This window comes from Maniola hyperantus, chromosome 5, assembly GCF_902806685.2.
Source record: "Maniola hyperantus chromosome 5, iAphHyp1.2, whole genome shotgun sequence".
NCBI lineage: Eukaryota > Metazoa > Arthropoda > Insecta > Lepidoptera > Nymphalidae > Maniola > Maniola hyperantus.
In genome coordinates this window covers 12874094-12887147 of record NC_048540.1, presented here as the reverse complement: position 1 = coordinate 12887147, position 13054 = coordinate 12874094, and the positions used below count along the sequence as shown (strand labels likewise).

At 34.2% G+C, this 13054-nt stretch overlaps 2 protein-coding genes across 2 annotated transcripts; one reads left to right on the top strand and one right to left on the bottom strand.

Moving 5' to 3' along the window:
* Positions 1-244: 244 nt before the first annotated feature.
* On the bottom strand, positions 245-12567 carry LOC117982281 (inducible metalloproteinase inhibitor protein-like). The gene is made up of 5 exons (XM_069498960.1): positions 12399-12567; positions 3240-3428; positions 1860-2033; positions 1726-1767; positions 245-1415 (listed from the first exon to the last, which is right to left on the bottom strand). Exons 1-5 carry the CDS (start codon positions 12463-12465, stop codon positions 1165-1167), a joined length of 723 nt encoding a protein of 240 aa, XP_069355061.1. The 5' UTR covers positions 12466-12567; the 3' UTR covers positions 245-1164.
* On the top strand, positions 4127-6256 carry AspRS-m (aspartyl-tRNA synthetase, mitochondrial). Its single transcript, XM_069498957.1, has one exon. It carries the CDS (start codon positions 4301-4303, stop codon positions 6212-6214), a length of 1914 nt encoding a protein of 637 aa, XP_069355058.1. The 5' UTR covers positions 4127-4300; the 3' UTR covers positions 6215-6256.
* Positions 12568-13054: the final 487 nt, after the last annotated feature.

Here is a 13054-nt window from a genome sequence, read left to right as displayed (position 1 = left end):
GATAGTGTGCGAGGTGGCTCGCGCGGTTTTCATACAAAAGTAACTTCATCAGCGTTCTATAGTATTTATTATTCTAGGGAAAAACCAAACAATTAGCTGTTCTTAGAATGTATCTACTAACTTTCATTGAGTTCGATTGGGTTAGCATTCAAATATCCGTAGTGTGGCCGAAAGTTGACTGGAAAAGCGCGGCAAATTCAAAATGCCCTTTTTGAAATTGCCGCGCTTTTCCAGTCTGGGTCGATGACAGATGACAACAGTGTTGCCAAAAAAGAAATAAAACTACCCTTTTAAAAATGATAATTTTTTAAGCAAATGGCATTGATATAAAATAGAGAAGTCGGGAGTGGCACGTGTAAACTTCCATTTTTTGTTTAAAACTTACAATGCCGTAGAAGAGAACTATTGGCACCCATCACCTCGCCAACGCTCATATAAATGGTTCGCAGCGTATTCGCCTCTACTGGATATTATGGTCATATCATAAATTATTAGATACGAAACCAAAAACGAAACTCCATATTGTCTCCCCAAGAATTCTCAAAAATTTGCGTGATTATAGCAATCGGTGACAACGAAAGCAATCGGCAGGAACTAATGCGAAGAATTGCGCAATGTGGCATCTTTTTCTGTTCTTAGGTACTCCTTTTTCTTTTGTTTTATTAATTAATAGATAGAGATAGCTAGCAAACGAGCAGGCGGGTCACCTTATAAGTGATTACCGCCGCGGATGAACATTTGCAACACCAGAGGAACTGCCGATGTGTTGCCGGCCTTTCAGGAATTTGTTGGTCCACCCCTTGAATAACCCCATGTCGTAATCTAGTGGGATGGGAGTTGATTCCATCGGCGCATGTGCGTGGAAAAAGGATCTGGCATCTTTGATAAATAGGTAAGCGAAATAAGAATAATATTAAGGTCTACCATCCTTGTCATGGAAAGATCAAAGACGAGAAACCTCAAGCAAATTTCATTTCTTCACGCGCCTTGTCGAGCATAAGACGAAATTTATCATTCTTTTCGCTCCTCGTCCAAGGTAATGTAAATCCTAAATTAAAGTATGTATACCTAATCTAACATGTTAACTAATTGAGCCATAGAGTAGCATTTTATTATTATTTTTAATATTGCTTTAAAATGATTTTGTAGCTATAATATGCCTGCTCAGTTAAAATCTATCGAATGTGCTAATTCCGGACATTGTCGCATTGGCACACATGGTGAATTAGGCTGCGTCCTCAAAAAGTTTGGTTGGCATACACAACCAGGCATGCACGGGGGATTGCTAGCACATTTGAACCTGGCAACTAGGGAAATGCAAGTATCCGGTGGGCAGATTTTCTTACATTCTTGATATTCTTCGTTTGGACCGCATAAAACTTTTGTATTTTCTTTATTTTGATACGCTGCTCTCACTGAAATGAAAAAATAATACGTATAGGTATCCTTATCCATACTTTCCATACTTAATATTATAAATGCCAAAGTGTGTCTGTCTGTCAACCAGCACCCGTAGAGCAACGTGAAAACACGGCCCACCCCTGCATCCAAATTTCAGAGATAGCTTGCACCCTGGGGAAGGACGTAAGCTACTTTTTATCCCGGAAAATCTTAAATCGCGGACATCATCTAGTTTCATATAATATTAGTATGGATTATGTGTATTTTTTATTTTGAGTTATAGGTCCCTACCCAAACAATATTAAAATACAAAATATTATGTACCTTTTCTAACGTTTTCATGGCTGTTCAGAGTGCTGTTTGCTTCTGAAACAATACAAATTGTTAATAGTCGTTTACCATCATATTATTATTTTTAAACATAATGTAAATAAAATTAAAATGATATAACTACTTACTGCATTCACTAATGGGAATACAAATATCTTTATCATTTCTAGCATAGCCTCTTCTACAATAGCATTTGTCATTACATTTTATATTTACAATGGGACAACGTTGGTTGAGTGTTGCACATGTAGTATCACAAGCACTACCACAACTAAAAACCTCATCTGGAGCAGGGCATCGATCTGTAAAGAAAATAATAAGCAATTTAAAAATATATTCTTTCTATTAACTAATAATTTTTTGAGTAGATATTTATTTTAAACATGGAGGTGGCCGTGAGTCTAAATGGAACCCCAAATATTAATATTTTTGTCCTTGAATATTTGAAAAAATATCACAAAAAATACCTAGTTAACTATGACGTATTAAACACAGACCACCACCTATAGACGCCTAAGGCTGCCTATCCACTGGTGCGGACTGGAGCGGACACGTGTATAGTTCACCAATCAGAGTTTTGTCAGATGACGGAATAAAATTATTTCGTTATTTACCGACAATCTGATTGGTTTGCTCAACACATCTCCGCTTCGAACCAGTGGACAGGCAGCTTAATAGCCAGACACCCCCGATCGCCAAGCTTAGGCAGTTGCTTAGCATAAAAGTCGGCCCACGCCCATTCGGTACCCTGAACCCTCATTCCGTACATCGTCTTGATTACGTAACTTTTCAGTCCACCAATCACAACAAAGCATTCTCCCCTGCCCCCGCCAACATTTTAGGATTTTGTTTTCATGCAAAACCTTCATTGAGGTTGAATTATCTGTGGTACGTATTAAGCGTAGATAGAATAATAGGTAGATTTAAGTACTGTGTAACCGCGTATGAGATAGCGATAGCACGACGTAACGATGAATAACACGACAATTATTACCATTGGTTAGTAGTCAATATTTGTCCGATCCACAATATTTGTATTAAATGTTTTTTATGTGAAAACAAGTAAATAACTCATGAGAAATACAATTACGCCACGAATTCTCAAAGTTTGTTTCGCAACTAAAGTTGCATGCCTTGTATGTAAGTTGTAACTATTCTTGAAAAAAACCAGTTACACGATAACGGCCAAAAAATAGGTTAGTCTCTGTTTATCACATTTTTTTTAAATTCTTTATTATCAATAAACATATTACAAAACATATATAACGTTATATTATAATGTTAAACTTAAATTATTTAATACTTACAGGCTAAGTCGCGCCTCTTAAAGTTTATAAAGGAATATTATCTTACACGTTTAATCAAAGATAGGTACATTTATATCAGAAAACTATTGTGAATGAGAAAGCAAACGTTCCTGTATCTACCTTTATTACTCTATCTACGGTATTAAGTAATGTTTTTTACCATAGGTTCCCTAGGATTGGTTGAATAAATTATTAACTCACCACAAGCTTCGTCAGACACGCAATCTCCATCATAATTTCTGTAAAAGCCTTCTTTACAGACGCATTTTATTTGACATCTTTTATTGTTAATCAAGCAATTGAATTTTATGTCTTTGTTTTTGCAACTTTTTTCTGGAGGACATTCTTTTACGCAGTCTTGAATTTCATTTGGACGGGAACACTCTAAAGCTAAAACATAAAGCAATAGTTAACTATTAGTAAAATTACCATTATTACAAGTCCCGCAAATTGCTATTGCGCTGGAACCATATCTCATTAGCATCGAAATGACGTCATTTTGACGTCATTTGACGTATATTTAAGTAAAAATATACCATCAGCTCGAAACTTCAGTCTAGTGCTGACGTCACTAAAATGGCTGCCACGCGCATTTGTAATTTGCGGGACTTAAACCTATCTAAATAATCTAATTCATTACTAACTTCATAGTTTTTTTTAATTAAAAATATTACTATAAAACTTAAAGCTAGCTTATGTAATTAGATAAGGTTAGCTTTAATACACGTGGAATGGTGTCAAGAATATTGGCTGCATTTCCGCGCTGGACAGCCAGGCTGATCCGTTGCACAAAAAATGAGCCAGCCCTTCTGTAACCAATTAATAAATTGGTATGAAATGTTTCGTAAATTTTAGCTCTAAGACTCCATGGTCCCAGGGTCTCCACGGCAAACGAAACTAAAATGAAATCTCGGTAAGAGAGGCATATTATACATATGCCTCTCTATACACTCTTTATATACATAATAATGTGCATAAGCTTCCGCGGTTCAATTTAATAATTTCCCTTATCAACTGGGTAGATTTTCTAGTGTAGCAACTAAAGTTTGACGACGAACGTCAAACGTCAGTGTCATGCTGTCATGTCACTTGTCAAGTTATCAACTGTCAATGGAGGTATAATTTAAAAGAGCAAGTTTTGTTTTCCTTAAATTACAAAGTTATAAAATAGAAATAAAGCATAATAATAAGAAGAAGAAAATGGAAATATTTCTGTGAAAATAGTTTCCGGTTATGCAATTACTATCAACTACTGTGATTATATGATCCAACTTTATAGTACTTTTACATTCACATTTCACATAATGTGGGGACGAAACATAGCACGATATATTGTTTTAAATAATTTCAACGCTATCAATAATTCTGTGAAGGTGCAAAGGACGTTACAAACTTTAATAAACAGCAAACAAAAAGTAAAACGTGAGCTAAGCACGCAACTGCTTGAAGAAAAACATAAAACTTGCGATGATAGGAAACCTAAAAAATTTGCCGACTGTAGTACATTTACGTATAGAACTCACACCTGCGGGGACTTAAGGTCCGAACATATAGGTCAGAATGTTGTTTTATGCGGCTGGGTGCAATATGCGAGATTATCAAAGTTTTTACTTATCAGAGACTCTTATGGACTTACACAATGTATTGTGAACAATGCAGATATTAATATCACTGTTCTGCCGCTGGAAACTATAGTGAAGGTTACTGGCACAGTTGTTTCACGTCCCAAAGATATGTACAACCATGAAATGGGTACAGGTGAGATTGAAGTCATTATAAATGAATTGGAAATACTAAATGAGGTTAGTAAATTGCCGTTCAATTTGAGAAACTATCAGAAGCCTAAAGAGCAGTTGCGTCTTCAACATCGGTATATAGATTTAAGGTTTCCAGAGATGCAAAATATATTGAGGCAGCGGTCAACAATTCTGCATAGTATGAGGAGATTTTTAGTCGAGGAACACAATTTTGTTGAGGTTGAAACTCCAACGTTATTTTGCAGGACTCCAGGTGGTGCTAGGGAATTTGTTGTTCCTACTCATCATTCTGGATTATTCTACTCTTTAGTCCAAAGCCCGCAACAATTTAAGCAAATGTTGATGGCTGGTGGTATGGACAGATACTTTCAGATAGCTAGATGTTACAGAGATGAAACCACAAGGCCAGACAGACAGCCTGAGTTTACTCAACTTGATATTGAGTTGTCCTTTACAAGTTTGGATGGTATTACAGTATTAATTGAGTTGTTATTAAGGAAAGTATTTAACGATAACATTCCAAAGTCATCGTTCAATAGAATGACTTATAAGGAAGCATTAGAGAGTTACGGTACAGATAAACCTAATATAAAATATGAAATGAAATTGAAAAATGTAAGAGATTTATTCAATCAATCTTTAGATACAAATTTTGGTGCGTTTGTTTTACCATATCTCAGTGAATTAGGTAAACTTACAGCTAAGTATAAAGAGAAGATTAATGATATAAGAAAAAAGTATAATGTTAAAGTTGTTCTAAATGAAAATATATCTAAAGAGATTGGACAAGATATCAGTGATAAAATTAGAAGTAGATCAGGAGAGAATGATGTTATGTTAAGTTTAGGTGATTATGAAAATGTGTGTTTATGTTTAGGTGAAATAAGAGAACTTTTGGCTGCAATTTTAAAATCAAAAAATTTAATAGATTTCAATGAAAATTTGGAACCTTTTTGGATTGTAGATTTTCCATTATTTGTAAAGGGAGAAAACGGTTTGGAAACATGTCACCATCCATTCACTGCTCCACATCCTGATGATTTGCATTTATTAGATACTGATCCTTTAAAAGTCAGGTCTCTTGCATATGATCTAGTATTGAACGGTCATGAAATAGGTGGTGGGTCCGTCCGTGTACACAATCCTCAACTCCAAGAAAGGATATTAAAGATGTTAAATATTGATTCAAGTAAATTGTCCCATTTTCTTAATGCCTTAAAAAGTGGGTGCCCTCCACATGCCGGGATTGCTCTAGGTATTGACAGATTAATGGCTGTTTTATGTAATGCAGAGTCAATAAGAGATGTGATTGCATTTCCTAAAAGTCACGATGGTAGGGATCCTCTTTCTGGAGCTCCTAATAAAATAAGTGACGAAGATCAGAAGTATTATCGCATAAAAAGTATTGAAACAGAATAATATTATATTAATTTTATTTTTCAATAAATAATTGTACTGAAATTTTCTTTTGTCTGATTTTACTACCTTCAATATAAAAGTAGATATTTAAGAATTGATATTTTTTAGGTAGCAAAATTGTCTAAATATTTTTCTCCCTGATATTAATTTGAAAACCGGCCAAGTGCGAGTCAGACTCGCGCACCGAGGGTTCCATACTACAGTCGTAATTTTTTTAACATTTTGCACGATAAATCAGAAACTATTATGCATAATTGACAGCCTTTAAGAACGCGTCACACGCGCCTTCTAAATGTTCCCAAATCTAACTCAAATTATGCGCGAAATTCTATAATTCCACGCTTGGTACGTACTTATAACAATCAGTTCGCTGAGTTTGACTTATTTTACCTATCAAACAATAAATTTAAAAAGGAATTAAGAAACTATCATCGTAAAACAAAAAAAAAAGTAGCTAACATCTAAATATGCATGCAATCATACACTCCCATTTACACACACACACACATGCACACACGCTCACACATACTCATAAGCACACACTCACATACGCATACACACACACATACAATCATACACACACTGTTGTAATTTTATTTTATTATTGTATATACCTACATTTATTCTAACTCTATTCTGTTAAAATAGTTTAATTATAATTTTAAGTAATCTCTTTTGGCCTTCTGTTATACCTAGATTTAAATTTAAATAATAATTATGTATTTACGCTGTTGATTACTTTCAAATAAACAAAAATAAAAAATAAAAAATAAATAAAAATCTGTGTTAGAATGTACAGGTAAAACACTTTCATATGATAGGTACCCCACTTGGTACAGTTATCTTTATATGATTTTTTTTTTTAATTTTACAAATTATTTGTTCATGAATACATTTTAATTTAGTTTTGTGATGTGCTATGAGACCGAAGTGCGATTGCGTAAGTTTTAACCATCATGGCAAATCTAAGCGATTGGTCATAAATGGTAAAACCGAATTCGAATTGCGTAAATTGTATCATCATATGAAGACCTACTGGTGACCGGTGACTTAAAAATTTTTCATTAGAATCGCGTTTTATTATACAAATAGCATTAGTGAAAGTCAATATTTTTTGTTTTTAAGAATTATGTCGGACACAAAAACAATGCAACTTAAAAGTTAACTTATTAATTTCATCATAAAAATTACCTTTCATACTTAAAACATTGAATTCTAACGTTATTATTATATAATGCATTTGCAATAACTAAACGCTTTGAACGAATGAATAGTCGAGTTTACTGCTATTCGACAATAGGTGGCGTTAGTGGACTTATTTTTTCCTATGTTTTTCCTCTTAGATTATGCTTTTTCCTGTAAGTCTACGTTTCAAGTGTCAATTAAGTGACAAGTGACAGTGGTGTCAATGTCAGTAATGACAAATTACGAATTTTACGAGAACAAATTACAATAACAAATTAGACAAAATTCTCAGTTCGATATCTATTCCATAATTTCCATACGTTAATAAAATTAAGAAGTCTCCGGCAGAGAAATGCCTATAAGCACTCTGGCCTACTAGAAGCCAACGAGGGGAACGTGGGGGCACAAAGTTATGAGAAGCAACGCCTTGAAATTGCTTGGATATCAAATGGAGATTGCAGAACAGGCACTGAAGAAGTTGTAAAGGCATTATCCTTAACCCTAGAACCCTACTTGGTTACTATGAACAGCCCAGAGTGTTATCGGAGCCTCAATATAGCTCAACGGTTCGAGGAGCGGACTGAAATCCGAAAGGTCGCCGGTTCAAACCCCCACCCATTGCACTATTGTCGTACCTACTCCTAGCACAAGCTTTACGCTTAGTTGGAAAGAAAAGGGGATTATTAGTCACCATAATAAACTTGCTAACATTCTTTATAAAAATAAATCAAAAATCAAATGTTAAGTTTTCTCACATTAAGACTTTTTGAGTTATTTATAGCATATAAGTAGGCAAATAATTTATTATTTACTATGTGTTCATAATTAGTAATCTTTGATCAAGAGCGGTGATAGTGTAGTGGTTAAGATGTCTGCCTCCAATGTGATAAACCAGTGATGAGTTGATGATGATGAGTGTGTGCCGTGTTAAAATTGACTGTGATTCACATTCAACATTTTAGCATATTATAAGTAGGTAAAATTTTCCTATGTTTATCATAAGTAAACAGATAAACCCAACTAAAACCCAAAGAAATACCTAATAATACCAAACGGGTTGGGGCTGAGTAGCTAGTAGGTCCTAATCATCTGTCGCTTATCCTATATTTTTATTATTTGTAATAGTTGTAGACAATAAAGATGTTTAATATCGTAATTTACATACTTTTATTTTATGAACAGAATTTTCTCCTCTTTCATTTGATATCCTACTTACCTACTCATTACCATAGCAAAAAAATTTTCAGAGACCTACTATTTAGGGTTCCAAAGAAAAAAAACCGGCCAAGTTCGAGTCAGGCTCGCGCACCGAGGGTTTTGTACTAGTATTTTTTCGACATTTTTGCACGATAAATGAAAAACTGATGCATAAAAATCTGTTTTAGAATGCACCAGTGAAGCCCTTTCATATGATACCCCACTTGATATAGTTATCTTACTTTGAAAATTGTTAACACTAATTACCTATTTGTTCATGACCACAATTTTTTTGTGTGATGTAACCACAATTCACGGTTTTCAGATTGTTCCCCTTATGTTTGCTATAAGATCTATCTACCTGCCAATTTTATGATTCTAGGTCAACGGGAAGTACCCTGTAAGTTTCTTGACAGACAGACAACAATGTAATCCTATAAGGATTCTGTTTTTCCTTTGAGGTAGAGAACCTTAAAAAGGAACCCTTACAGGATCACTTCATTGTATGTCTGTTGTGTCTATCAAGAAAAGGGAATCAAAACCTACAGGGTACTTCCCGTTGACCTAGAATCATAACCACAAATTCATGGTTTCTGGATTTTTTCCTTTACTTGTAGTATAAGACCTACCTACCTGCCAAATTTCATGATTTTAGGTCAACGGGAAGTACCCTATACTTAGGTTTTCTTGGCAGACATGACTATTCTATCCTAATTTTCTTATTTTCATCAATACGTACCTACCTACTATAATATAAGACCAATATTTTAGCGTTTAGTTAGTACAGCCGGGACAGATAGTATTTATAATAAGACCAATACTTTGAACTCTGTAGAGATACGTGTAGATCTCTGCCTTGACTGCAAGTATGGGTGTGAGTTCGTCGACAAGTTGCTGGAACAGTGGCAAAGATAGCCTGTAATTGTCCACAAATTCCCCTTCTGGGATGTGGCAGGGGCTTTCGGCAGCTGGGAACTCCTCATTCCCATTCTCAGCATGTATGGGTGAGGCTATTTTCACAATTACAATTAGGTAGGTACTTAACAGATAAAAGTAAAAAAGTTAAACAGCTAGGTACCTACTCTTAAGAAATAGGTAAGTAGATAGGTACCTAAATATAGCTACCCTGGGGTCTAATCAACTAAGTAAAACTCTCTCCAATGTATGAATGAATAGATTTAATTGCAAAAAACACTCACCAAATATTTACACGGTTTAAACCTATGATGAAACAGAAAACTTACTTACTAAAACATAGCAATTAATTAAATAAAACTGTAACTAGGTTCTACCTAACTGATTAACTGGCATGGCCAAATAAACAGAATTAATTGCATAGGTACCTACTTAATATTGTACTAACGAATCGATTGAGACCACATTTATCAAAATCGGCTCAGTAGTTTAGGAACATAAGTACTTAAATACAAACATCTAGGTACAAAGACTGCTAAATCATATCCTTACCTTTTGCTTTGCCGTAATAATAATAATATTAAAGCCCTTTATTTACTGAACTTAAAAATACTTAATAGAGTTTTAATAAGTACTAGGTATCGTTCCTACCTACCTAGGTAGTAGATAGGTATAACTAGTACAGTACATTCATTAATAACATAAATAAAAAATGCTTTATCATTATTATTGGTAGGTACTTAATAACATTGCCCTTGAAACCTGTTACATTACTATTTCCTAAATATTTTAACATAAATGTACCTACCTACTTTTACTTATTAGTAAGTATATTTTTGCTATTATATGTAGTAATAATGCATACTTCTTTTTCTCGTTTATTTTATCTTCAGTATTTCTATATAAAAAATATAAGTACCTACCTATTAGGTAGCTACTTTCCTTTAAGTATAACATTCTAGAATTTTGGTCTTTGACAATGTTTTTTTCTTAAATGATAGTAGATAGTTGGGTAGGTCCTTATAACATTCTATTAAATAATAAAAGATGTAAGTAGCTATTTTCATTCTTTTTGACTGGAATATGGAAACCAAGGTAAATTAAATTGTTGAATAAATGATCAAATTAAAAGTTGTAAATAATATTCATTCTTATGTAGGTACTTGTCTAGTGTAGTGTAGAATGCAAATAAACAATTCATTTTTACTAACTTATATTATTGATATTGTATCCAAGGAAGTAGGTTCTTTTAATAATAAAAATGTAGGTATGTAAGGTTGTGTCTGCCAATCCGCAGTTGGCCAGCGTAGTGGACTATGGCCAGACTCTTCTCATACTGAGAGGAAACCTGTGCTCCGTGGTGAGCCGGCTATGAGTTGATCATGATGATGTTTTAAGTAGGTAGTTAGGTATAGTCTATACAAAATGACTCCTCACGCACCATTTTAACTCTATGAGTCAACTTTCACCTTAAAGTGTGGTACCTTTGACATGAAATTTGACACATAAAGTTAAAATGGCGCGTAAGGAGTTAAATTTTATACCATTAAACCATTTAATGTTTATAATAAAGTAAGCTATTTTACATAACATAAAATACTACATTAAATAAACAAACAAAAATTTAATTACCTACAAAACTCAGGTACCTATTAGATTTGAGTAGGTAGGTACATACATAAGTACCTACAACATAATTATACCTAAGCCAATTTAAACTTAAAACAATCTGTCTGTAATCAGTCGAGTTCTTTTCTAAGGTAATCAGTGAACAAATTACTTAAATGCTAATTTGTTTCCAGTAGATACCTAGGTAGATACCGTTTAGCTGTGCAGTACACCTATTTCCCTAGGGTGTGAGGCCTCCTTCAGGTGTTTTCTGTGTCCATTTAACATACGGTACCTACCTAGTCAATCAAAACACCTATGAACTGTATTTACACTGAAGGTTATTGGTCTAACCTCTCAGGGTGACCAGCCGGATTGAGAGGCGTCGATACCTAGTGGTTTTCTAGCATCTAGCATCACTAAATTATTATCACTAGTTGTAGTTTAGCTAGGTACTTAGGTATGCAATGAATTATTAAGTACCTTTTATTGCAATAATAACGTCAATTTTTGTTTAAAACACTTTTTGATAAAGAGCTGTGTAATTTGTGCACTGTTGAGCCTTCGGCTTTGCCGTAGTCGAGTAAAAAGGTACAAAATTTACCGCGGTGAAGTAGGAATTGGCTTAAAAAAGTTAGATAATTATATTTAAAACCTATATTATGACCTATATTAAGACCATTGTCATAGGTCTCGAGTCACAGTTATTATTTGACATAAGCAATGGCCTCAAAATAGTTACACAATCGAAATTAGCTGTCAAATCTTATCAAATCATTCACTCCATGGTCTAAAAACCAATCTCATAACCATGTAATGACTAAACAATCATGAACACCTTACACAATTCGAAATTGTCGTTTGACAACTGAAATCGTCTGTTTACGCCATGAAATGAATACCATTTCCATGGTAATTTTTTACACAATCGCACCTCTGAGGTTTTCTTGACAGATACGACGGACAGACGGATATACAACAAAGTGACGGAAGTCACGGAACCCTAAAGTTATAAAAATTATGGGTAAAATGACAAAATATCGATTAAGTAGTTACTTACCTACTTATTCGTAGTAAAATTATTATGTAAGTACCTACTTAGTTTCAGGCTCATCCTTCAGATAAACTAAAACTTTGGAATGCTCATAAGAAATAAGAGCTCAATAAAAAGCAGTTACTTCACAATCACAGACAGACAGTTTTATTTCTATAGTACCTACTTACCTAATCCTTTTATTTTATGATCTGAGATTGTTACTATAGATTGTCATGAACTCACTTCCAAACGCGGGCTCCACAATCAGGAACACAATTAATAAGGAAATGGACAACAAAAAAACACGCATGTTGATTTTGTAAATCAAACTTGTTCTAGTGTCGCTTATATTTTGCACCTTTTTATGTACTATGCAGTCTTGGTAGGGGTAACAGGAAATATAACTTTACGTAATAAAAGGCATACGAATTAATCATCTTGTCATCAGCGGGGAAATACCTACCTACGATTTTGATTGTACCTAACTTCTGATCTAGTAAAAAGGGATTTCCCAAAGACCTGCGCCGAATATTAATGTCAACCACCGTAGAATTTTGATGGTTCAGAATAAATAAGGATCTTTGAACCTTTTCAAAGCGCGTTTTATTTTCCTTCAAGATTCCATGTTCCACTCACTGAATTCTGAATGAACCACAACTTTCACCAAAATGGTATAGTAATAATGAACTTCGTCACTAGATGGCGTTGAGAGAATTCGAGTTTCATCAATTTTCCCTAAGTCTACATCTATAGTTCTAAATGAGAACGAATTAGATATCTATACTAATGTTATTTTCGATCAACCCATCGCCGGCTCACTACAGAGCACGAGTCTCCTCTCAGAGTGAGAGAGTGAGAAGGGTTTTGGCCATAGTCTACCACGCTGGCCATGTGCGGAT

Excerpts from the sequence above, each read along its gene's own strand:
- AspRS-m (XM_069498957.1), top strand. The coding sequence starts at position 4,301 with ATGATCCAACTTTATAGTACTTTTACATTCACATTTCACATAATGTGG.
- LOC117982281 (XM_069498960.1), bottom strand. The coding sequence starts at position 12,465 with ATGCGTGTTTTTTTGTTGTCCATTTCCTTATTAATTGTGTTCCTGATT. Across the intron at positions 3,429-12,398 it reads TGTGGAGCCCGCGTTTGGAA|CTTTAGAGTGTTCCCGTCCA; the intron begins GTGAGTTCATGA and ends TTTATGTTTTAG. Across the intron at positions 2,034-3,239 it reads CGTGTCTGACGAAGCTTGTG|ATCGATGCCCTGCTCCAGAT; the intron begins GTGAGTTAATAA and ends TTTTCTTTACAG.